Source organism: Trachypithecus francoisi, unplaced genomic scaffold, assembly GCF_009764315.1.
Source record: "Trachypithecus francoisi isolate TF-2019V2 unplaced genomic scaffold, Tfra_2.0 Lachesis_group4, whole genome shotgun sequence".
NCBI classification, from domain to species: domain Eukaryota; kingdom Metazoa; phylum Chordata; class Mammalia; order Primates; family Cercopithecidae; genus Trachypithecus; species Trachypithecus francoisi.
In genome coordinates, this window is record NW_022681469.1 from 4,239,543 (window position 1) to 4,263,864 (window position 24,322).

General features: G+C 43.1%; 1 protein-coding gene across 2 annotated transcripts in view; it reads right to left on the reverse strand.

Annotated features, from left to right (window-relative positions):
- Positions 1-547: 547 nt before the first annotated feature.
- HTR5A (5-hydroxytryptamine receptor 5A) overlaps positions 548-24,322 on the reverse strand; it is a 75,927-nt gene continuing 52,152 nt past the window's right edge. The window contains exons 3-5 of one of the 2 annotated variants that reach the window (XM_033194829.1): positions 16,056-16,260; positions 14,255-15,824; positions 548-3,754 (exon numbers count right to left, since the gene is read on the reverse strand). In XM_033194829.1, the coding sequence (XP_033050720.1) occupies positions 3,422-3,754; positions 14,255-14,995 (1,074 nt within the window). In that variant the 5' untranslated portion in view covers positions 14,996-15,824; positions 16,056-16,260 and the 3' untranslated portion in view covers positions 548-3,421. Of the gene's footprint in view, positions 3,755-14,254; positions 16,261-22,038; positions 22,193-24,322 lie in introns of both variants that reach the window. The other variant, XM_033194828.1, reaches the window with a different exon arrangement.

Below are 24,322 nucleotides of genomic sequence, written 5' to 3' on the forward strand. Positions count from 1 at the left end.
TTGATTCCTTCCCTCTGCTTGCGGAGCCTTGAGCCAGACCTCAGTGAACACAGCTAGCAGCCGACCCAAGCTATTGCAAGGGAGGCCATGACAGAAGGGATAATGAGTTTGAAAGATACACCTGATGGAAAGGCAAACCCCTTTCACAAGGAGAAAGAGGAAGATGGAAGGCCGGGTGCAGCTGGACCACAGCACCCTAGACTGCTAGAAAAGAACTACCTGGGGCTGGCAGTCCTGACAGAGCCATTTAATCAGCCAACAGTGGCCAGGCTGGACCTCCATCCTCCTGAAGCTGGCCCCTCCCTGGCACAGTGGGGACTGTGGGTGCCAACGTCCTGACGGGGTTGCCTCACGAAGGCAGGGAAGACAGCTGCAAACCACAGACAGCCCCAGTGAACCATCAGGGTCCAGCCCATGAGCAGTGCAGAATCTCTCCTTTTCTGATACAGGACAGAAGCTTTAAGAAGCCCACCCGTTCCCCTCCTCTGATCCCATTTCCCAGATGCTAACCAAATCCCTGTTTGGCAATCACTTTCACTCAACACTCGAGCTGTGGACTCAGTCTTTATCTTCTCTTTAATAGAAACATGGCAAAGTGTTGTCTCTACAGCCTCTTTGGCTATAAGCAGGGAACTGTGAATCCAACAGACCAACATAGAAGCAAAAATGCTCCTCCTGGGAAGAAGAGACAAATAACAAGCTTTTTATCAGGAATTAATCCCTACAATATGATCTGATGTCAATACAGACTCAGGGACATCTTCCACTTGTCTTTCACTACCATACAATAAAAATATAAAACTGATAGTGACCCCAAGAGGTCCAAGATCACTCATCAGGAGAGAATTATCTCCTTTGTACACTGTCTTTAGGCAGGAGAGCAGAGCTGTGCATTTTGTTTGACATATTCTACAAGAGCTGACAGGAGGGCTTTGGATTGGTTCACCTCAGTCACCCTACAGACATGGTTTGCAGGAAACCCTCCAGGCTTCTCTAGGTGCACCATCTAATAAAGGTTGTTGTTGCAATCTGGCACGGAAACAGGATTAGGTATTTTGAGCAATTACTACTGTTTATGATTCATATACATTTCTAACCTGATAAAATATTAGCAGTCGAGCGTAAACGAAAGTGTTTCACAAATATTTGATTTGCATAGTAGAGACTCAAAGTCAGTGAATGTCTACATTTCTTACCGTGGTATAAACAACCTTTGCTATTGAAACGGAAGCAAAATATTCATTAATTGCCACTTCTTCCTTCTCTTATGTGGAATGTTTCTTGCTCTAGATAGCATATGTGGAGTGTTGTATATAATGTATAATTTAAGTGACACCTGAGAGGTGTTAAATACATATTGAGTGATAAGAATAAGGAGGCTTATTCATCTTATGAAAACATTAATCAAACCCTCAGCTGGAGATTGAATTAATATTATAATAACATCATTCTCCAACTGGGGTATACAGAATCCTGGGAGAGCTGGGGAGTATTTGAAGCCACCAGAAAAACGTGGCACATTTTCCTCAAGCTTCGCTTTACTGAAGACTATGAACTTTTTTAAACAGTAAGACACTCACGATTTATGGAGTAAAAGTTTTCACATGGATTTTCAGGTAGAATAGACTTAAACTTTTTCCCGTGATTCTAGTGTCACCTCTCCAGACTCCTCTTGTCTGAATTTTTCTTCTCTGCCATGGAGTACTTAATAAAGCTTTTGAAGCACTTCCCTTATTAAAACACTAGAATACAATAGCATTTCTTGTTCTCTCTGATTTCGAGTAATAATGGGGAAAAGTAACTTAAGTGAACAGTCTGTATTTTAAAATACTTGTGGGTTTAGCACTTCAAGTGATATATGCAGAAGAAAGAAAAATCTAAGGATGTTTCTAAATAAATTCTTCAATTTTTATCACTAAGTTTCTCAATGAATCTGCTTGAATGCATAAAGATCTGCATTTAGCATATTAATGGTGACTTCACAGGTGTCTAACATTTCTTTATCTGCTCACATTCTTTTGATAAAGCTAGTCTTTGCAATAAAGACAAGACTAAACCTCAAGCCAAGACCACATATAAATTATCACAAATTTCCTATGTTTGAACTCTTAATTGATATAATTTATTATATATAACATACTACATGAATTACAATAAATAAGAGATTATTATATCATTCTTTAATTCATGCATTTAAAGAGTCAGGGACATAGCAGACCACAGGCAGTTTTATTGCCTAGGATTGTTTTTAAAGTTTTGTATAATGGCACTGGTTTTACATGATCATCCAAATGCTGCATCATCACTAAACTGCCTCACCTCACAAATTATACTGTCAATTTGTAGAGGACTAGGGCTGCATTTTACCATTGTTCTATCTTTTTCATTGCCCACTAGCCTTGGCCTCCTAGCAGGTATTCACATATCAACAAAAATAGCAGTTAGCAAATTTATCAAGGATGCCCTTAAAGTGCCTGTATTTGGTGAGTGTGCCTTCATTCTCATTGGTCATGAGATGCCCAACTCTATAGCAGTTGTTTTACTCTAATCTCATGATTTGAGGATAAAGGTCTTTGCCTAGAAACACTTGAACATATTCCACACACATGAAACCAGTAGCAAATTAGCAAATTTGACAGATTCTATGAAACCGGTTGACTTTTCTACTGTTTATAAACCATTGCTTCAAAATGAAAGGAAGTAGTTGACCCTCAGTGCCTGCTTCATGTCAAGGGATTGGATTTTGGAATAAACTAGTCAGCTAGAACACCTGCCTCTTTTACAGTTGTGTGTGTGTGTGTGTGTGTGGTTGCCACAAACAAAACCTTAAAGCTAATATTCCCTGCTTTCATGGATAGGACTATGTGCTTTAGTATATTTGGAGATAGTGTTTTGTGGTCAACTATCGGGACATACCCCATCAGTATTAGGGTATATGTACTAGGATCATATAGGAGAATATTTGAAATGGGGACTGTTCCAGAAAGCCTGGAACTATGGTCTCCTATCCCCAGATGTCTACAACATGACACGTTCATTCTTTTCTATCCATTCTCAACCTGCCCATATTGTTTTACCTCCTCCTTCTTATCTGCCTTGTTTGACTTTTTTAGGACAATGTCGACCACTATGCTGGAGTGAATTTGGGGAGGAAAAGACACTTTGTGGGCAAAGACCGTGGCTGTCAGCACAGAGAAAGGGACAGTAGGTGAGTTAGATACATCATGTCACCAAAACTCTGTGAGGAGTCATATTCCTACTGAGGAGGTGGAAAACAGGCCAGTGCAGTTCTGAAGATGACCCTGGAGAATGGTGAGGATTCATCTCGTCCACATGGCTGTTGGGTGGGGATGGGAAATGAATGAACTGGGAATTCCACTGAATTCTGGGAAGAAACTTCTTTCGATCCTGGTCCTCTCCCTCAGTGTTGCCTAGAAAAGAAGTTCTTGAAGGCGCTGTTGTAGTTCTTGTTGAAAGCCGTATAGATCAGGGGGTTAAAGAAGGAGTTGGAGTAGCCAAGCCACAGGAAGATGCTTTTCCAGATGGCAGGGATCTCACAGGAGCAGAGAGGACTGATGAGCTCCGTGAGGAAGAAGGGGATCCAGCAGAGCGCGAACACACCAATGAGGATGCCCACCATGAGGGCGGCACGCTGCTCCTTCTGCTCTCGCCAAGTGTCCCCTTCTGTCTGGAAGGTGACAGTGGCATGGCGGACCGTGAACACCATCTGGGGCTGTTGGGCAGAGTCCTTCACCTGGAAAAGACAAGAAGGAGCTTTATGAGGAGCCACCTCAGTCTACCTCCAGACTGACACTGACAGGCCTGGATTCCGCACATCCACTGGAGGGAAAGTCTTCGATGGATAGGTGTGGGAACCTGAAGGCCTGTGGCACTTGCTCTCAGATATGGAAACCAGGCAACGGAGCTGGGGTGTTTGCTTACATCTTAGAAATGAAAGGATCAGATGTGATGAAATTGGCATCATGAAGATGGACTCCCTGTTGCTGTCTGTTCAACAGAGGCACTGGAAGAAACAAGCAGGCAACATGGCCTGCCCAATTTAGTGGCAGAGGTGCACACATCATCAAAAGTGTCCTAGGTTCCTATCAAAATCCTGTTCACTTAGGACCACGTTTTCTACCATCTTTATAACCTTCTAGGCTCATGTAAGTCCCCTCTATGATGTTAGGACTTTCTAGAACTTTTCCTCTGACACAAAGCTGTGCCCCATAGCATATTCTACTGTTTGATGCAGTCTACTAACCAGGACACCTCTCTCTGGGTCTATTCTGTGTCTTCCTCTACCCCTGTATGTATGTAAAACTGAGACCCCAGTCTTTTAGTCTCACGTGGGTGCCCCCAAGGCCTCCACAGGGCAGGTTCCCACAGAATCAGGCTCAACAGTTCACTTCCTTCTCTCAAGGAGTGGAATTCCTGGGAAAGTTCCTCCTCCCTTCTGGTCCTATTTTTAGCTTTTGGGAGAACTGACATAATGAGTGTCTACTGATGAGGCAGCCTTAATATGAAACAATCATAAATTTACTGAATTAGCAAATTAATTGATCCAATCAAAATGTGGGACAGTTTCTGACTCAGTCATTCTCTGGTGGGTGAGATTGCATTGACATTAAATAGTATTCTTCCCCTCGCCAGCATACCGTGACTCTAGTACATTTAAAAAGATTTACACAACTTGTTCTCAAAGAGCATATGATCTTTTAGGCAAAGAATTGTCAGGTTAATCTAACCCACTTAACTAATTCTTGGCAGCATTTATAAAGTGGACTCAAAAGGAATTGACTTACTGGCATATGGAATAACAGGTGGAAATAGGAACACTGTGGATAAGGCAATGTTAGTTGATGAATAAATTACCAAATTTGTAGAATAGCCTTGCTGACATTTATTTGCAAAACAGTATAATATCAAGTCTGTACACTAAATTAAATTTAAAAGAAGATAATAAATAATGAAACCAAAGGTCCATAATAGTGCAACCTTTAAAAACACGTATAAAATAAGCACTGAAAAAATCCCTCTTTCTGTACCTCTAGATGAAACCAGAGTTACCTTTGGTTACTGATTTATCAATGCATATCTGGAAATGCATTTGAGGGAATTCATTTATAGAAATCCAAACCATATTTAGCTTAATTTTTCAGCATAAAGGAAAGAAGGAAAGCTACCAATTTCCTTAACAGAATTCCACCCCATAATAATATCAGGGAAGCTGTTTTCCATATTGTCCCAAGATGCCAATAAAACAAGAATTGTAGCTGGACTCTTCAACCCTCTGGAAATTCTCCTTCCCCTTGGCACATTTTTATGAGTGACATTGGGGACACTGGTAACACTGGTCATACTTGAGACATGGTCACACTGTGGAGGCTGATCACACTGGTCACATAAAGGATGCTGGTAACACTGGAGATGCTGGCTATACTGGAAACATCATGGATTTTGATCATACTAGAGATGCTGTTCACACTGGGGATGCTGGTCACACTGGAGATGCTGTTCACACTGGGGATGCTGACCACACTGAAGATTCTGTTCACACTGTGAATGCTGGTTACCCTGATGACACCATGGATGCCATTCACACTGTGGATGCTGGTCACACTGGTGACACCATGGATGCCGTTCACACTGTGGATGCTGGTCACCCTGGTGACACCATGGATGCTGTTCACACTGTGGATGCTGGTCACACTGGTGACACCATGGATGCCGTTCACACTGTGGATGCTGGTCATACTGGTGACACCATGGATGCTGTTCACAGGGTGGATGCCGTTCACACTGGAGATGCTGTTCACACTGGGGATGCTGGTCACACTGGAGACACCATGTAGGCTGATTACACTGGAGATGCTGGTCACACTGGAGATAGTGTTCACACTGGTGATGATGACACTGGTGATATCAGTGACACTTAGGGCTTGATTTAGTTTTTTTTATAGTTTAGTCATAGAACTCCAAGTTGTTCAGAAAAGCATATTTTTCTATCACCTTGTGAAATGTTGACTATTTTACTGGGCTGTCTGGCCATCTTTGGGGCTGCGTTCAACGCCAACTTACTTGACAGAAGAAAGAGTGGCATTGATTTAAAAAGGTACCCCTGGGACAACAGAGTCTCCAGCTGCTAGGAGGATCTTGGTTGTCTGTGGAGTTTCAGGTTTCTAATGCCCTCAAATGGTGGATTTGTTTGCTTACTCTATGGCTCTTGGATTTACGGACTCCTTAGCTCTTTGCCCTCTTCTAATCAATGATTGCAATAAAGCACTTAATTGAGTCTAGACAATAACACTCTATTTTCAACCTGGTCATTAGTAAACTCACAGAAAGAGAGCAAATAGGGTTAAAAAGTGAACAGTTAAGCCAAATTAATTTTTCCTAATAATCTCCAAAATGCACGTAAAGTAAATACCTCACAATTTAAGATTCATATATAAATTTTTTTCTAAATGAACACTTAGCCTCATCTCCCGCAGCAAACAAGTTCTTTGGGGACAGGTACATATGTGTTAGAGCTTTCATCCTTCCAAAATGATTGCATGCTAAATAATTATTTACTGGTTAATCACAATTCTGGTATGTACTTTTATTTCATCCAACCACTCTGTTTTGCCTTTCTAATAATGTCCTAGATAATCAATGGATTACCATCAATAATGGGTATTGAAATTAAGGGAGAAAGACTCTTACCCTGGAAGTGTGGTTTCAGGTGATTTGCATGTTAGGCCATACCACTGTCAGAATGAGAGATGGATCACAGGAGCCCGACGGAACAATACAAATGTTTAAGCTAAAAATGGCCTTACCTATTAAGGAAAGCTCCATGAGGGTGTGAATAAAAACCCTCCACAAACTTAGGACAAGACTGTTTGTTCTATAACTGATAACAAGCAGACATTTTTCTTGTTTAAACCTCTTCAATCAATCAAGGACAATGCAGTTTTGGAATATACACTTGTAAACCAATTAATCTGTGTCAGCCCTCACTTCTGAGTCAGCCAGTTAGGGTCAGACTCATCCCGATAAACACACCTCTGAGCACCGAGCACCCAACAGAAAACCCCATTCCAGCAGAAAACTCTATTCCAGCAGAAAACCCCATTCCAGCAGAAAACCCCATCCCAGCAGAAAACCCTATTCCAGCAGAAAACCCCATCCCAGCAGAAAACCCCATCCCAGCAGAAAACCCCATTCCAGCAGAAAACCCCATTCCAGCAGAAAACCCCATTCCAACAGAAAACCCTATCCAGCAGAAAACCCCATTCCAACAGAAAACCCCATTCTGAGTAAACCCCATTCTGCAGCTGATGTCAGCCTGCTGTTACTCTGAGTGTCCTCCAGTCTCTGAACCCCACACTGCCCCGAATCATGGATGATGGGCATTCCACTCTGCTGTGGGAGATTGCTGACAAGCATAGCTTCCTTTCACTATTCTGAGTGAAAGATTCAGCTTGGTCTTTCTATCCCAGACTCTGAGCAGTATTGGCAACACCTCTGGACAGTTCTGGAGGTTCCACTGAGGTCATTTTGAAGACCCTCCATGGAAACCTTGGGCCACAGGTGCATTCACTGGGCCCCAAACTCAGTTGCCCTTTGTGTCTGCAGCCAAGTGCATCAGTCTCAACAAGGATTTGAGTTCTACCTAGTTTCACTGGGCTTTTATTGCTCAATGTATTTTGTTATCCTAGGATTTGTGACCAACTATGTCCTTGGATAAGGTTGCAAGGCTGAGGTGTTTGTATCATGTAACTCGATCTTTGATTGAGAGATCTACCATTAGGTAATTGTCTTAGATCTATGTGTAAAGCTTTAAACCTCTTGCCATGAAGGTGTATCATTTGGCAAATATTGTCATGCCATTAATCTACTTATCCTATGGCCTGTTGCTTTGCTTGTGTGTTGTCTACATGTACAAAGTCTTGTTGCATGGGTTTTTGTTTTGTCCTGGAACTCTTTCTGTTGAATACAGAAGGAACTATTCTATAAGGCATTGGCTTGATAAGTTTCCAATCTAATTCAAGCTGGACCTAAGGGCTAATGATTTGAAGACCATTATTAGACCAGTGACCAATTTATGAAAAAGCAATTGATCAGATTTTGCTTGGGGTCCCCTACAAAACTTTTATGAGGGCACTCCTGACTTGTCGACTTGTGAAAATACGTCACTTTGCCCTATCGTTTTCCAGCTTAATGATAGTTGTGTGGACAATGATGTGTCCCCTTCTCCATCTGTTTGGTCCAGGATCCTGAGACACTATTCACAAGCACGAACTGTTGATCAACCACAGTTGCCTCTTCCTCACGTGCCATGGCTTGCTTATGTCCAAATTTCAATCCTCTTTTTAAAGAATTTATATTTCCTATTTAAAATTGCATTATGATCCTAACTCTTCCAATTTTCTTCACAAATGCCAAACTTTTTTTTATTTAATGAAAAACATCTGATGAATGAAAAATGAATAAGATATTTAGAAGAAGCTCTAGAAAAATTAGGAGACAAACATCAAATGTTTGTCTCTTTAATTGGTATTTTGAGTCAGCCTCTTTAATTGGTATTTTGAGGCCTTAAAACAAAATCCTAACTCTAAAATAGTCTCAAAGATGTTGTAACCTTCCCAAACCTGCCCTCTTTGCAGATCTCTATCTTGCATTTTTCTATTCAGCTTTATCTGACTTCCTAAATGAATCAGGATTTTCTCAGGAAAAACACAATCACATTATAAAATTACCAGAAGAAAAATCAGATTTATAGAATTTAAATTAAAACCTTCGTCTAAAGCTAAGTTAAGAGCTATAATTAAGAAATTTTCTAGGCCAGGCATGGGGGCTCATGCTTGTAAACCCAGTACTTTGAGAGGCCAAGGTGGAAAAATTATTTGAGGTCAAGAGTTTGAGACCAGCCTGTGCAATAGAGAGACCCCCATCTCCCCAAAAATTGTAAAAATTAGCCAGGTGTGGAGGCATATCCCTGTGGTCCCAGCTACTCGGGAGACTGAGGTGTGAGGACTGCATGAGCCCAGGGTTTCAAGGCTGCAGTGAGCTACGGTTGTGCGACTGCACTCTAGCCTGGGCGACAGAGCAAGACCCTGTCTCAAAAACGAAAGGAAAGAAAAGAAGGAAGGAAAAGAAAGGAAAGGAAGAAAAAGAAAGAAAAATTTTCTAAACTTTTGTTATAGAATTTATAATTTTTTTAGATTGTCAAACAAAATTTTTATTTTCTTGAACTACAGATGTGTACTAATTAGTTAAATTAAAATCCTCTCAGATAAGAAAAAAATGGTTAAAAGAAGAAGCATAGAAAATAGAAGAGTTATATAACCCAGTCGTGAAAATTTAAATAGAAAATATATTATGTAAAGTAATTTTAGAAGGCTTTCTTTTAAGGAGAGGTTGAATAAAGATTCAAAGTAAACTAAATAAATCTGGGCATGGTGGCTCACTCTTGTAATCCCAGCATTTTGGGAGGCCAAGGCAAGAGGACTATTTGAGCATGGGAGTTTGAGACCATCATGGGCAACATGGTGAGACCCCATTTCTATAAAAAATACTAAAATTAGCCAGGTGTGATGGCTCACACTTGTAGTCCCATCTACTTGAGAGGCTGAATAAAGATAGAACAGAGACATCAGAAAACCTTCAAGTAGCGTATTTGTGTATACCCAACAGCTAACGTATAGTCTTGTCATGTCTTTCTATAAATGGACTTAAACCTGAATTTGGGAATTTAATACGAAAAAATAAACTGAAATGTGAAATTGCCAATTTGCAAAATATCCAATGTGGGGCTAGACATTTCCAGATAGACTTAGAAAGTAAATGCTAGAAAGCAATACAAGATATGGCTTTCTAGATAAGACATCCAAAAGGGCCTCTGTTCTCAAAGATTTGAGAGCCGAGATAAGGATCCCTATACATATTAGTATATTGCTAGCAGAAGGAGCCCTGAAAGAATGAACATCTCGTGTTGGCTAAAAAGCAAAATGACAACAATATACAATCTATCTAATAAAACCACTCCAAGGAAGGTATTTTCACTCAACAATTTCTTTGTCTTTTTAAACTTCCAAGGAGAATTTTCTATAACTAGATGTACAACTATATGATGTTTTTGTTTATGTGGGTGTCAGTATAACTACCAGTAACCCCACTATTAGAGAACAAGAGATCACTTCATGTACATTTTTAAAGTTGTCTGAAAAACAAGAAAGCAAATTGACTTGTAGCAAGTTTTTAAAAATTAAAAACAAACAAAAAATTCAATAAAGCTATTGGTGGCTGGGCGCAGTGGTTCACGCCTGTCACCCCAGCACTTTGGGAGGCTGAAGTCAGCAGATCACCTGGGGTCAGGAGTTCGAGACCAGCCTGGCCAATACCCTGTTTCTACTAAAAATACAAAAATTAGCCAGGCATGGTGGCACACACCTGTACTCAGGAGGCAGAGGCCGGAGAATTATTTGAACCTGGGAAGCAGAGATTGCAGTGAGCTGAGATCAGGCCCCTGCACTCCAGTCTAGGCAACAGAGTGAGACTCCATAAAAAAAATAAAACAAACAAAAAAACCTATTGGTTATAGGTGATACCAGATAGTGAAACAAGATAATGAATGACAAATTGACAAATTTCTGGCATATAATAAATTTTTCAAAAGCTTGAGAGAAAATCAACTTTATTTAATGAAACAATTCAAGTAGTAACAATCTTTAACAATCCTGTATGCCAACTTATAACTGATATTTTCAGATTATTATCAAAATAATACTTCTTTAACCTATGACATACCTGCAATAGGTAGGATCTGCTTCCAAATAAAATGTGCTGTAGCCCTTGTTCATGATGATATTATAGCTGATCTAGATGTGAGAATGCCTACACCACATGTAATTTTAAAAATTACTATAGAAATACTGATGGTCCTAGAATCTCTATGGACAAGAGACTCCACAACTAGAAAATTTAATTGAAGTAGAATGTATAAGAGTTAAGACTGATTCTTCCTAGGTTATCATGAACATTCCTTTTCATGCAAATATGAAAATATGGGGCCATGCTCTGGGTGGATTAAGGTGACAGCATAGCACCTGTCAAAGAACATTGCTTATTTTAAGCTAATCACTTAATTCAGTAACCTGGATCAAGGGCAACTCATCTCAATCAAGATTCTTTTAAAATTTTCTTATCTTAGGATTGGTAACCAAGTGTGTTCTTGTATAAGGTTGTAAGGCTGAGGTGTTTATGTCAAGTAACTAGATCTTTGATTAAGAGATCTAACATTAGGTAACTGTCTTAGATCTGTGTAAAAGACTTCAAACCTCTTGTCATGAAGCTGTACTGTTTGGCAAATGGTGTCATGCTATTCATCTACGTAGCCTAATGATGCTTGCTTTGCTTTTGCTGTTGTTTGTCTATATGTATAGCCTTTTTGCATAGGTTGCTCTTCTAGGTGTAGGTCTGCTGCAGGGATCATATAGGAATCAAATATATGCATAGCTTCAGTATCATTGGTGGCCTATAATTTTGAGAGTCAGACGGTTATTAATTTTGTCTATTATACATAGAATGAATAAGGATAGGAGGGCAATTAGGGTTAGATTAATAGAAGGTAAAATAGTTCACACTGTCTCTGCCTCCCGGATGTCTACAGTATCTATATGGATTATTGATGTTAGCCCCTCTGTTCTGAAAGTCAGGCCACCAGAGATGGACTCACTTCAGTAAATACCCATTGGACAACAACGAATCAGCAACACCTTCTCCTACAGAGGACACCATCTATCCACATCTCAACAATCCACCAACCCCTGAGGCTCCATACCTCCCAAAAGCGCTGTTTCAGGTCAGCATTTTGCTCTGCTCAGGAAAACTGCCTGGACAGCACAGCCTCTACTCACTCTAGTAAGGAAGGTATTTTTCTTTGTCATTTTATTTCAGATCTCTAACAGTGGCTTCCTTGTCCTTTGACAAGGGCAAGGCTTATCTGTCTTGTGTTGCCAGATCCCAGCTCAATGTCTGACTTAGGTTAGGATTTCATGGCATGTATTTGAATAAAACCCAGCAGATAAAGAAATGATAGAAGTGTTGTGGTTTCCCCAGGGAACAGCTAGCTGGTGGTAGAATTCATTTAGAAACTTTGACACCCACTCCCACTATCACAGAACAATCAGGAGGCCTGGTTTGTAATGAACCCTTCAACATAACGTAAGGTCAGAGGCAGCCACATATTATATTTAGGGTAGTGGATTATTTAGAGTTCTTTTGCTAAGTCAAGGGACCCATTTTCAAAACTGATCTGGGAGAGGTAGAGAGAGGAGAGAATACACACACACACACGCACACATACACATATATATACACACATATACATACACACATGTGTGTGTGTATCTATATAAAAAGCACAAAGATGTTATAATGCTTTGCTTCTGCTATCACCAAAGCAGAGAAATGAGAGTGCCCTTCATCCTTTTACGACAAGCCTTGGGATGGAATTGTAATTAACTTTCTCCTTCTAAAGCTGTGTTTGGGGTTGACTGTAAATCATATTTGCTTGAATAAACATCAGGGGAGAGGAGGATTCATAAAAGGAGGACCCTTGGAGGTGACCAGTCTCCTTGTTCCTGGCCTGGAATTTGAGTGGACGCTCATAGCATGGAACATAGCTTCAGGTAGTTTGATGGAAGTTTCAGTGTTCTTACCCATCAGCACTCTTTGTTCAGCTTAGAAATCGAATAGTTCAGAGTTTCCCAAATTCAGTACGATTGACATTTTGCTCTGAACAATTCTCTGTTGAGGTGCTGTCCTGTGCATTGTACAGTATTTAGCAGTATTCCTGACCTCTCTACACTACATGCCATTAGCACCCCATCCTCAAGTCTTCATCACCCGAAATGCCTCCAGACAGCCTAAATGTTTCCTGGGGGGCAATGTCACCCTTCGCTGAGAAGCGCTGCTATAGGTAAAAGAACAGGCAGCCTCTAACCCCTCATTTTCTTCTTTCCTCTAAGATGATGCCCTTTTCCCTCAGCTACACCTCTGGTCCCTCTAAGTTTGACTGACTGGGGATGATTAGAATTAGCTACTGACTCTAGAAAGCACATACAGAGCTCAGGGTGAGTGTCTATTTCCCTCCCTAGACCAAACTCTTCATGGGCAAAGACAACATCTCTATCATTATCTTACTTCTTGCACTAAGCCCGTAGCATGCACTCCATATGCTTGTTTCAGAGCCAACAACAGAAAATGGGGACTGTGTAGACTTCTGCTCTAACCTAAATGTGTGAATTAGATTCAAGGAATCTTCCTTGGTAATGAAGGGGAGCAGTCTTCAGAATCATGAGTCATAGGGCCAGATTATTAACAGTCAACAAAAAAACAGGAGTGGGAGGAGATGAGAAAAGCTCCTTGCTGTTGCTAAAGTGGTTGTCATGCAATAAATATCTCTCATAGAGAGCTGGGGAATTCTCTTTCCTGGATTTTTAATTTCCTTCTGCAGCTTTTCTCATGTTCAGGAAGGAAGACAAGTAGTCTTCAGTCACACCTAAAACCTAATAGGGCTGTGGGGGATAGACCCAGAAAGTAGCACCCCGAGGCAGTGGAAGCAGATAACAAATGCAGGCTCTGGGACCAATGCAGGCAACGTCTTGAGTCTTACATCAGGACGGGAGGATGCCTCAGAATGACAGTAACCTAGGTGATACCATATTTTTAATAAATCGGTTGCTGTAATTTGCAAAGAAAAAGAATAGACTAGGATGAAGTGCTAACCTGCATCGCCTGACACATGGCAGTCTTCTTATCAAACTGTGCTCCCATCCCTGCCGCCCCTCCTCCTGGAACACCCCCATTCTAAGTGCAGGAAGCTGCTAGTTTTTTCCACTATACTGAATCAGTGTACCCCAGATACCAGCTTATCCAGATATTCTAAAGGGTGTTATAGATCCATAGAATTTGGGGGCCAAAGGGGACCCTGTAGAATGAGGCAGTCCGAACTCCTCGTGTTCTGTATGTTTAACAAACAACTCATTAGAGAAGGAAAATGATGTGATTAGCTCTGTGAGAGGGAACATGTCAGAGCAAAGTATATCTATGATGCTTTCTTCCAGTCTCCCGGTTTACTCCCCCAACTCCCAAACACAAAAAGTTCCATTTTCTACAAGTGAGGGGGGTGGGGCAGGTGGCCTGGGGACATAGCCTGTACAGATGCAAGTCGAATATTTTTAAGGATTACGGAGATACCCACCTCCACAGCTTCGGATATGGGTGAGACGCTATTGGTCTTCCTGGAGCCCACGCGGAATTTGGCAGCCTTGTAGATCTTCCAGTACACGAAGAGCACCACACAGAGCGGCAGGTAGAAGGCGCCTACGGTGGAGAACACTGCGTAGGAAGGCTCGCGGCTTACCTGGCACTCCTCGCTGCCCTCAGAGTACGTCTCTCCCCAGCCAAAAAGCAGCGGGGCCAGAGAGATGACAGCGGAGAGCGCCCAGGTGAGCGCGATCATGACGTTGGAGATGCACTTGCGGGTGCGGAGCGTGTATTCCAGGTGCCGCGTGATGGACCAGTAGCGGTCCAGGGCTATGGCCGTCACGTTCCAGATGCTGGCCGTGCAGCAGAGGACGTCGCACGCGATCCACAGCTGGCACAGCCGCCGACCCAGCTGCCAGCGGCGCCCAGACAGCTCGTGCACCAGGCTCAGTGGCATAACCAGTGCAGCCACCAGGACGTCCGAGATGGCCATGGACGCCACCAGGTTGTGGGGCACGCGGTGGAAGGTGCGTACGCGGAGGATGGTCGCCAGCACCAGCAGGTTCCAGGCGAATGTCGCCGCCACCAGAAAACCCAGCAAGGTGAGAATAAGCACTCCGAAGACCGAGAGCAGGGGCGAGCTGGGGCGCAGATCGTCTTTGCCGAGGCTGCGGTTGGTCTCCAAAGGGGAGGGGGTGGAAAGGGAAAAGGAGGTTAGGTTCACAGGTAAATCCATCTCTGGGTCAGGAGACCGGCCTGGGGTACTTGCAGAAGGGGTGTTCAGGAGGACTTAAGGTGGCCGCTGTGCCCAGAGCCAATCCGGATGTTTGCAAACTCTGGCCAGTGATGGAGTTTCTGGAAAGTGCCTGTGAATTTGGTCCCAGTATCCTGCTAGTGAGCATTCGTTGGAGATGGTGTGATTGCAAGCGCAGCAGGTCTGAAGCCCTCAGAGGCTAAGGAAGCAGAGGCGAGGGGCTGCGTGTTGCAACCAGGGCCCGCCTAAGCCGTCAGGAGCCCAGGGCTCCTCGCCTTGGTGGAAAAGGCTGTCTGGTCGCCCAGAGCCGAGCATCTCCCAGATCGGGGAGAAGCTGGGCGGCCAGCAGCGTGTGGGTGCAGGAGAGGGGCTGGTGCGTCAGAGCAGTCACTCTCACCGCGTTGCCTCCCTGCCCACCCTTCTATCTAGGCAGCTGGCTGCAGCTTTAACTCCGTGCTAGGGAAGCCAGTTTTGGGGGGACCTGCTTTCTGGGACCTGCCTTCTGTCCCAGTTGCCCCCGCCACCCCGTCTGAGGCTGCGGCTCCGGAGAGCGAATGCTGGCGCGCCCACCGAGACCTGCCTTATCCAAGCGGAGATCTAGCCCTACGTAAGCCGTCAGCTGATAAGGCCATCTCTCCCCGCCTCCTGGCTCGGAGTGCGGGGCTTTGGGGCCGTCCGCGGTGCTGCTGCTCTCCCCTTGCCCGGAGGCTCCCAGGGCGTGCCCCCATTTGTGGTGCTGTCCGCGGTGCTGCCGCCTCTCCCCGCCCGGGCGCAGGAGGGTTGGCGCTGTCCACGGTGCTGCCGCTCTTGCCTGAAACGGGTTCGCCACGTGGAACAAGTTGACCAATGAACTTTCCTCAAAACGTCCCCCTAGCCATCCACACACGTCCCTCTAGGGGTGGTCTGGAGGCCCTAGATACTGCTTTCTCAGCTTTCCGTCAGTATTTGCTCTTCCTACAAGAGTTCCGAGTTAGGGGTCTAAGATAGTTTCACTAACTTTTGTTCTCCGGAAGATTTCAGCACATGATTGCTTTCTTCTTACCCAGCTCTCAGTTGCTTCCCTTAAGGGTTGTTTTCCTTAAAGGAGGAGAAGCAAGATAGCAGTTGCTGCTGTTCCGAGAGATGACTGCCGTGTTGGAGTGAGAATGCTTCACCTGGCTCCAACATGAATGACTGAAGAATGTTTTCTCTGCTCAGAGTCATAAGGCAGCTGGGTAGTCTCCAGTAGTCCCTACTAAATTTGCTTCCTGAGAAGGAAAAATTGGAGTATAAGTTATTATAAGAGCTCCATCTCACTCAAAAGAAAGAGGTTCTCCCCTCACACATGCAACAAAACAACCACAGAAATTGAGAAAATATCAGAAGCTTCTAACCAGAAATTATGATTTAAAGCACTTCATAAACAGGCACATGATATAGCAATATAAAAAAAAAGCTGAAATTTTTAAAATGATGTGATAGAAATGGCAGAAAAAAAGTAAGGTGTTAATAAACTTTGTTTTTAAGTATATAAAATGAGTGTTGTGAAATCCTGTGCATTTACAAGTAAATTTAGTCAGAAACATTTTAGCTGTTTAAAGATTAGTAACGTGTTGATATAAGATTTTGTTTTTTGCAGAGTAAAACCAGTATCAGGCGAATGCACTGAGAAAATAGAAAGTCCTCCACTGGAACCCAGAAGATGGGACAACATCACTAAATACAGGATTATTCACAGGGCTGTTTCAAATACCACTTAAAAACAGCTGACGGTGACTACCTGCCTGCAGTGCAACTGTGCATGGCCCCAGTCAAGAAGCAAGCTTGTGCTTGTTTAGGGCATATCACCTTCTTGAGGCCATGGAACTAATGGGAATGAGATGTAAACTATGATTCCTCTTATTTGAAAAAAGTTCTGCTTCTAGTCTCAGGGTCTGTGACCTGGAGGAATGGATGAGCTGTGTTGCCCACAGGCAGGCCTCAATGGATCCCTCTATACAAATCTCGAAAGGCATTGTGGGCTGGTGATTGTATTTCCTACTGATTCCCCAGGCCACAGCTGTCTGTATTGACAGCTAAGTGAGCAGCAGACCAGTTAATAGGAACAAAGCCAAGGATAACTGAGGATAATTTGTGAAAAATAGAGTGTCATAAAGTTAGGGTCTGAATACAATATTTCCACAAAGAGGAGATCCAATGGAGCATTTCCAGAGGGGACAAACCTTGTTCAGAAAGTCTGGTTTATCTCTTAAAAATACACAAATAAAAAATCATAATATTTCAGCTTCATCTCAAAGCATAGCCCCAATTTTATTTTGAAAAACACTGAAAAGGAAAAAATCTGAAAAGGTGTAAAACTCCCATCTGCCATATGGTACCTCTGAAATGGCAGTACTGGGAAATATAATTTCCTGGGTTGTCACCTGATATGGGTTAAACTGTGTCTCTCCCTCTCCCTCCCTTACCCCCTGCCAAATTTATATATGGAAGTCCTAACCCTTAGAACTCACAGTGTGACTACATTTAGAAATAAGGTCTTTAAAGGGATGATTAGGTTAAAATGAGGCCATAGGATAGGGTCTCATTCAATCTGACTGATACTCTTATGAAAACAGGAAATTTGGACATACAAAGAGATACTAAGGATGTGTGTGCACAGGACAGACCCTGTGAGAATAAAGTGAGAAGGTGGCCATCTACAAGACAAGGAGAGAGATATTAGAAGACACCAGAATTGGAAGATTAGAAGATATCAGGATTGGATTTCCAGCTGCCAGAACTAGGAACAAATAAATTTCTAGTGAGAGCCACTCAGTCTGTGGTACATTTTTATGGCAGCCCTAGCAAGCTAATATACCATGCGACAAAAGATACTAGCAAAAGATACAACCACATAACTGAACGAGGTGCTACACTGGGGGAGGGAATTATAGACATATAAACACATCATGGGACATCTACTAAAATCTTTCCTTTACAAAATGTAGTTTGCAGCCATCTAGCAATCATTCGAGTGCAGAATCAGTTGTCTATTGAGGTTACCTGTGGTTTGTAATCAAGTAATGTCATTGGCATATAGAAAAATACTTATTTTAGATATCCTATAATGGGAAGGTATGAATCTATTTCATTTAAGTAGGAGCTCAATTTGTTGTTGTTGTTGTTTTTGCTTCTGTTTTTTGAGACAGAGTCTGGCTCTGTCGTCCAGGCTGGAGTGCAGTGGCACGATCTTGGCTCGCTGCCACTTCCGTCTTCCGGGTTCAAGCGATTCCCAGCTAATTTTTTGTAATTTTAGTAGAGATGGGGGTTTTACCATGTTGGCCAGGCTGGTCTCGAACTCCTGACCTCAAGTGATCCACCCCCGTCAGCCTCCCAAAGTGTTGGAATTATAGGCCTAAGCCACCACGCCTGGCCAATACCAATGAATTTTAATCTAACAGCATACAAAACATGCGAGATACAATTTCAGATCCCACATCACAGCAAACCCCTAAGGTACTACCACTCATTGGGTTTTAATACAGCATCACAGAAAAAATACCCATAATTATCTGAAAAGAGTATTAAAATACTCTATTTTCAGCTGTATATCTGTATGAAAGTAGATATTCTTCACAATCTTAAACTAAAATAACATATCCCAACAGATGGAACGTAGAAACATTTGTTCCAGATGTCTTGAAGAGATTTGCAAAAATGTTAAACAATGTCTTTCAGAAAAATTTTTTGGAAAATAATTATTTTTCATAATGAGGTGTCATTTATATAAACATGTAATGGGTTTATTATTTTATGTTTAATAAATAAATACACAAATATGTTGAAAATGTCTCCAGTTTATTTTCCAGTAAATATTAATGTATATAACCCATGTAAACAAAAGCTCTTTGGGGTACTCAATTTTAAAGAATATGAAAGGGTCCTGAGACCACAGCGTTTAAAAATTGCTGTCATCAGAACATCACACTGATCCACCGTGTTGATGTGGGATGTTAATAAGACAAGACAAGCAAGAAAAGAAGTCTCAAGTTTGTTAGAGTCCTGGGTAAAATACATGTGCTCCAAAATGTGAGAAATAATTTTGTCTTTGAAGAATCGGATGCCCACGACATCACTGATGATGTTAGGGCTTCAGTGGCCCGGAGTGTGACAGGGTATTCCTTTCATTATAAAAATATACATATTGCATCTGGTACCTCCCCCTACTGGAAAGGAAACCTAATGCTTGGTCAGCACTTTGAATGCCAGAGGCAGCTGCTCTGATTCACATCCTGGTGATGTGGAAAGGCTGCCAGGGTTGGTTGGGGCTAAGAGCAGGAAATGGCTCTAGCAGAAGTCCTGGCTGCAGTGAAAGCAGCCCTACTGCTTGGGCTTTATGATTTGCAAAGCTTATGTTACTAGGAGTACCTGTAATGGGAAAAAACTCCCTGAGGATTTTATTATAAACACTAGTAAAAGAGTCACAGTATAGAGCCCGAGGGTTCTGTAGGAAAGTCACCCCATCTACAACAGGAAACATTACACTGTTGGAAAAGCAGTTTGTGTAAGCCAGGGCTCTGGCAGAAATAGAGCATCTGAGTATGAGACATTAAGTGATGCTGGAGCAAAATATAACCATCAAGATGTGGAATTTTGCAGACCCACCCACAAGATTGGGTGGGCTCAGCAGCAAAACAGCATGAAAGAGAAGTGGTGCAGAGCAGAGCTGGAGGGTGCAAGCCAGCTCCACGAGAGGTGGCCCAGGCCACCCTGCTGCCTGTCATCACTGTACAAGCATCTACCCCTCAGCTCAAAGCCCTGGCTGCATGTCCAGCTGATGAGGCACCACCAGGGCCGAGGGGGATTCACAGGTGGGTCAGCCTGCTGTGTTGGTGCAAGTCAGAAAGAAGACTGCTGCTGTCTCATGTCTACTCTGGGTGGCCTTGGGAGACAGCATTCAGGGAAGACCCTTCCAAGGGGCAGAGCTCTAGCTGCTGCACCTGATCTTCCATTTTGTGTGGAAAGGGGACCAGCCTGAAGGAAGACTGGATACAGACTCATGAGCAGTGGCTAAAGGTCTGGAAGGTGAATGACTGGAAGGAAGGAGGTCTGTGAAAGAGGCTTGTAGAGGAACCAAAGGGAATAAGGACAAAGTGTAGATGTTTTTATCACTTTTAACATCCTCCAGAGAGCATTCACTGCAGAATAGAACACTGGCGACAGGATGGCTCAGTCCACCGGTGATAGCCTGTCACTTGTCCACCCCAGTTCAGCACAACAGTTGAGTGGAGTAGCCATGGTGGCAGGGAGGGAAGCCATGCATGGCTGAAGCAGCATGGTGTCTCTCAGCAAGCATGGTCTTGTTACTGCTGCCGAACATCCAATCTGCCAGTCATGGAGACCAATGCTGAACCCCCAAATTGGCATATCCCCTAGGGAGATCGCCAGCCACCTTGAAGGGCAGCTATTCATCAGCAGGGATGGGTCTGCCTCTCCTGCCTGCAGGGTCTCAGCCAGATCACTCTCCAAGGACCTCTGTAAGTTTCCATCCTCTGATACAGGATTGCATTCAACATCCTTGTGAACCAGTGACCCCATTTTACAGCAATGAGCACATGGCCTTGGGTCCCTTCACAGACCACTTGTTGCAAGTTGAGCTGCACTTCTCCCCAAGTGAGAAAAAAGAAGTGTTGAAGTCCTCACCCCTGGTATCCATGAATCTGACCTCTGGAAATAGGGTCTTAGCTAATGTAATCAAGTTAAGATTGTACTGGATTAATGTGGACCCTAAATCCAATGACAGTGACCTCATAAGGAGAGGGAGATGTAAAGATTCAGACACAGAGAGCAAAGGTCATGTGAAGACAGAGCTGAGTGATGCTGCCACTTGCCAAGGAACACCGAGGATTGCCAGCAACACCAGGAACCAGAGAGGCAAGGAAGGATCCTTCCCTGGAGCCCTCAGGGAGCATAGCCCTATCTGCTGCACCTTGATTTCAGATTTGCAGCCTCCACACTGTTGGAAAATTGATTTCTGTTGTTTTAAGCCCACAGTTTGTGGCACATTGTTACAGCTACCCTGGGAAATTAATACACTATTTTATCCAGAAACTGCCAGTCTGATGGAGTCGGGGGATGGCCTCTCAAGTATGCTAGGGAGATACTACTAAGGGACACTACTCTGCAACACCATCCCTCTACAGATAGTGATACCATAAATCAGTGTAATTTTATGGGGCTGTCCTTAAGGTAGACTACACGGACAGGCCTAGAAACCACGAAATAGAAGCACATCGTCATGCTTCCTGTCACAATCAGTGACCACCTGGAAACGTTGTCCTTCTTGTCTATGCAACTTTAGGCTCTGTGGGTCTAGAGGTTCTGGTTCCTAGAGAGACAGAGCTCCCATCAGATGCCATAGCAATAGTTCAATGTAATTTGTTCACTTTGGGCTGCTCATGCCAAGAGACTAGCAGGCAAAGACAAGAGTCATCAACCTGACAGGGATAACTGATCATGAGGAGGTGGCAGGGTGCAGCTATGGAGGGAGCAGAGAAGGATGTTGCATTAGCCCATTCTCATGCTGCTATGAAGAAATACCTGAGACTGGGTAATTTATAAAGAAAATAAGTTTAACTGATTCACAGTTCCGCATGTTTGGAGAGGCCTCAGGAAATGCATAATCACAGCAGAAGGGAAAGCAAACACAACCTTCATCACAAGGCAGCAGGAGAGAGAAGTGCCAGCAGGGAAATGCCAGATGCTTATAAAACCATCAAATCTTCCGAGACTCACTCACTATCACGGGAACAGCACAGGAGAAACCTCCCCCATGATGAAAGCACTTCCCACTGGGTCCCTCCCACAACATGTGGGGATTACAGGAGCTACAATTCAAGGTGAGATTTGGGTGGAGACACAGCCAAACCATGTCAGATGTGTTTGGAAGCCAAGTGATTAGTGTGGACATGTCATTCTCCAGAATATAAATACATAGATGTGGCAGTCATGGCATGAAAAGACCTCGGTAACCAGTGGGTCAGATCCCTCAGGGATGAGGGTCTTACCTCATGGATGATTCTGACATCAAGGTCAACAGAGATGCTAGCACAGGTGCAGGAAAACACAGGCAGGTAGTAGAGAAGGGAGATGATGAGTATCTGTCAGACTTGATACCAGCTGCAACAGTGAGGGTCATGCCTTATCCCACCAACCAGAACCCTGGATGGAAAGAACTCACTGTGAGAAGCAAGTGGTCTTGGGAGTATAACGAGTGGACTGCAGTGGACGCTATGGTATTTTGTCCAGATATTTTGTCCCTCTGCACAGATTCTTCCTTCCCTAGACTCTGAGTATCAGCTGTTGATGGCTCATAGCTACGTCCCTCATTGGGAATTGAGCTCTGCTGCATAAAACAGCCTTGCCAATGTCCCATCCCAGCAGGTGACCTGAAACCAGTGACTGACTGATGCAGGGATATAGATTCTCAGCTTCCTTGCCTCAATCTGGGACAGTTCCAATAAGCAACTCCTTCTCAAAGCCCCTGAAGGATCGGTTGAGGTCTCGATTGTAAACACACTGAACACCTATTGCAGTATTCAGCAAGTTCAAATGCTTTGATAAACATAAAATACATAGCCTAGGAGAGTTCATCTTCTGAAGAAAAAATCAAAATGCATGTGCCACAAAATGACGCTTCAGTCAACAATGGACCACATACACAATGATGGTCCCATAAGATTATGATGGAGCTAAAAAAAAAAAAGTCCTATCACCTAATGAGTCCTAATAGCACAACATATTACTCACCTGTAATGCTGTACTAACATTGTACTAACATTGTATTAACATTGTACACCTTCACGGCATAGGAGCAATAGGCTATCCCATGCAGCCTAAGGTATAATAGGTTATCCCATATAGATTTGTATAAATACCTCTATGATGTTTGCACAACAACAAAATCGCTTAACCGTGCATTTCTCAGAACATACCCCTATTGTTAAGTGACACATGACTGTACCTATTTATTGGATAAAGTTACTCACTAGCCTAAACTGAGTAAATTATTGAGATGAGATTACTTGAAGTATCTTATTCTAGAATAGAAATTATTTGTCTCTACTTTCTTATTTGTCTCAACTTAGAAATGTCCCATGATGTAAGAGGCTAAACATGAATCTTCAAAGAGTCATTATATTCATAACATTAAATTATTATCTTGGGAAGTGTCTAACAGTGGGATGTGTAACATTTCTTGTTAATAGCCAAGTATCTTTCACTCATAGACCAGGTACACAAACCACAGTTATTCTTGGTTTGCTTTTGCCTCTAGCATTCCTCAGGTATCTGAATTAAAGTGAAAGAAAACAGCAATGTGTGGGGAGAGGGCTGGGGACTAACCAAGGCCCTTTTTCCCCTGCCTTTTTTTAACCAGGCCAATAAGCTGCATCTGCAGTTTACCAGGCACATTTCAGAAAGCTACTTTTATAATAGGCATTTCCTCCTCTTTGGCAGTGGGGTGAAAGCGAGAACAAGTTTGGCATTTTGTGAGGTCAAATCTGTCTTCAGTTACTAGAACCATCTGGCTTTTTGGAGGATGGCCCCAGTATTCAAATGGCTGACTATACTGTTGAGGAAAAGCCATACAGAGAAATACATTTTTACATAAGCTGTTTCTTGCAAAGAAAAGAATGATGGTCCTTGAGGACACCCTGAAGCCCAGAGCTTGCATAAGTTGCTCCCACCCCTTCCCTAGCTCTTCCTCCAGCCTGGGAGCTGTGGCAGGTGTCTCTACCCCACTCCACCCCGAGGCGACAGCCACTCCCTCAGGCTCTGCTCCCTCCCCTTCTCCTGGCTTCAGGACTAAAACCAGGGTTAAGAGGTAGCATTACCTGACTAGGCCTGATAAGGGAGAAAATGTCTATAACTGAAGGATTTGCAAGGAGTGTCTACAAGATTCCAGCAAGAATGAAGGGAGGACCCCAGGGACGAGATTTTGAGGGAGATTGACAAATGTCATCTGCTGGAGCAGATATAAAACTGAATAAGGATGAACTTGTAGATTTGGGAGCACTCTCTCAGGACATGTTTATGGCAGCACGATTCACAATTGCAAAATCATGGAACCGACCCAAATGCACATCAATGAGTAGATAAAGAAACTGTGGTGTATATATACATGATAAAATACTACTCACCCATAAAAAGGAATGAATGGCATTCTCAGTGACCTGGATGAGATTGGAGACTATTCTTTTTTCGTTTGTTTGTTTGTTTGAGATGGAGTTTTGCTGCTGTTGCCCAGGCTGGAGTGCAATGGCACGATCTCGGCTCACTGCACCCTCCGCC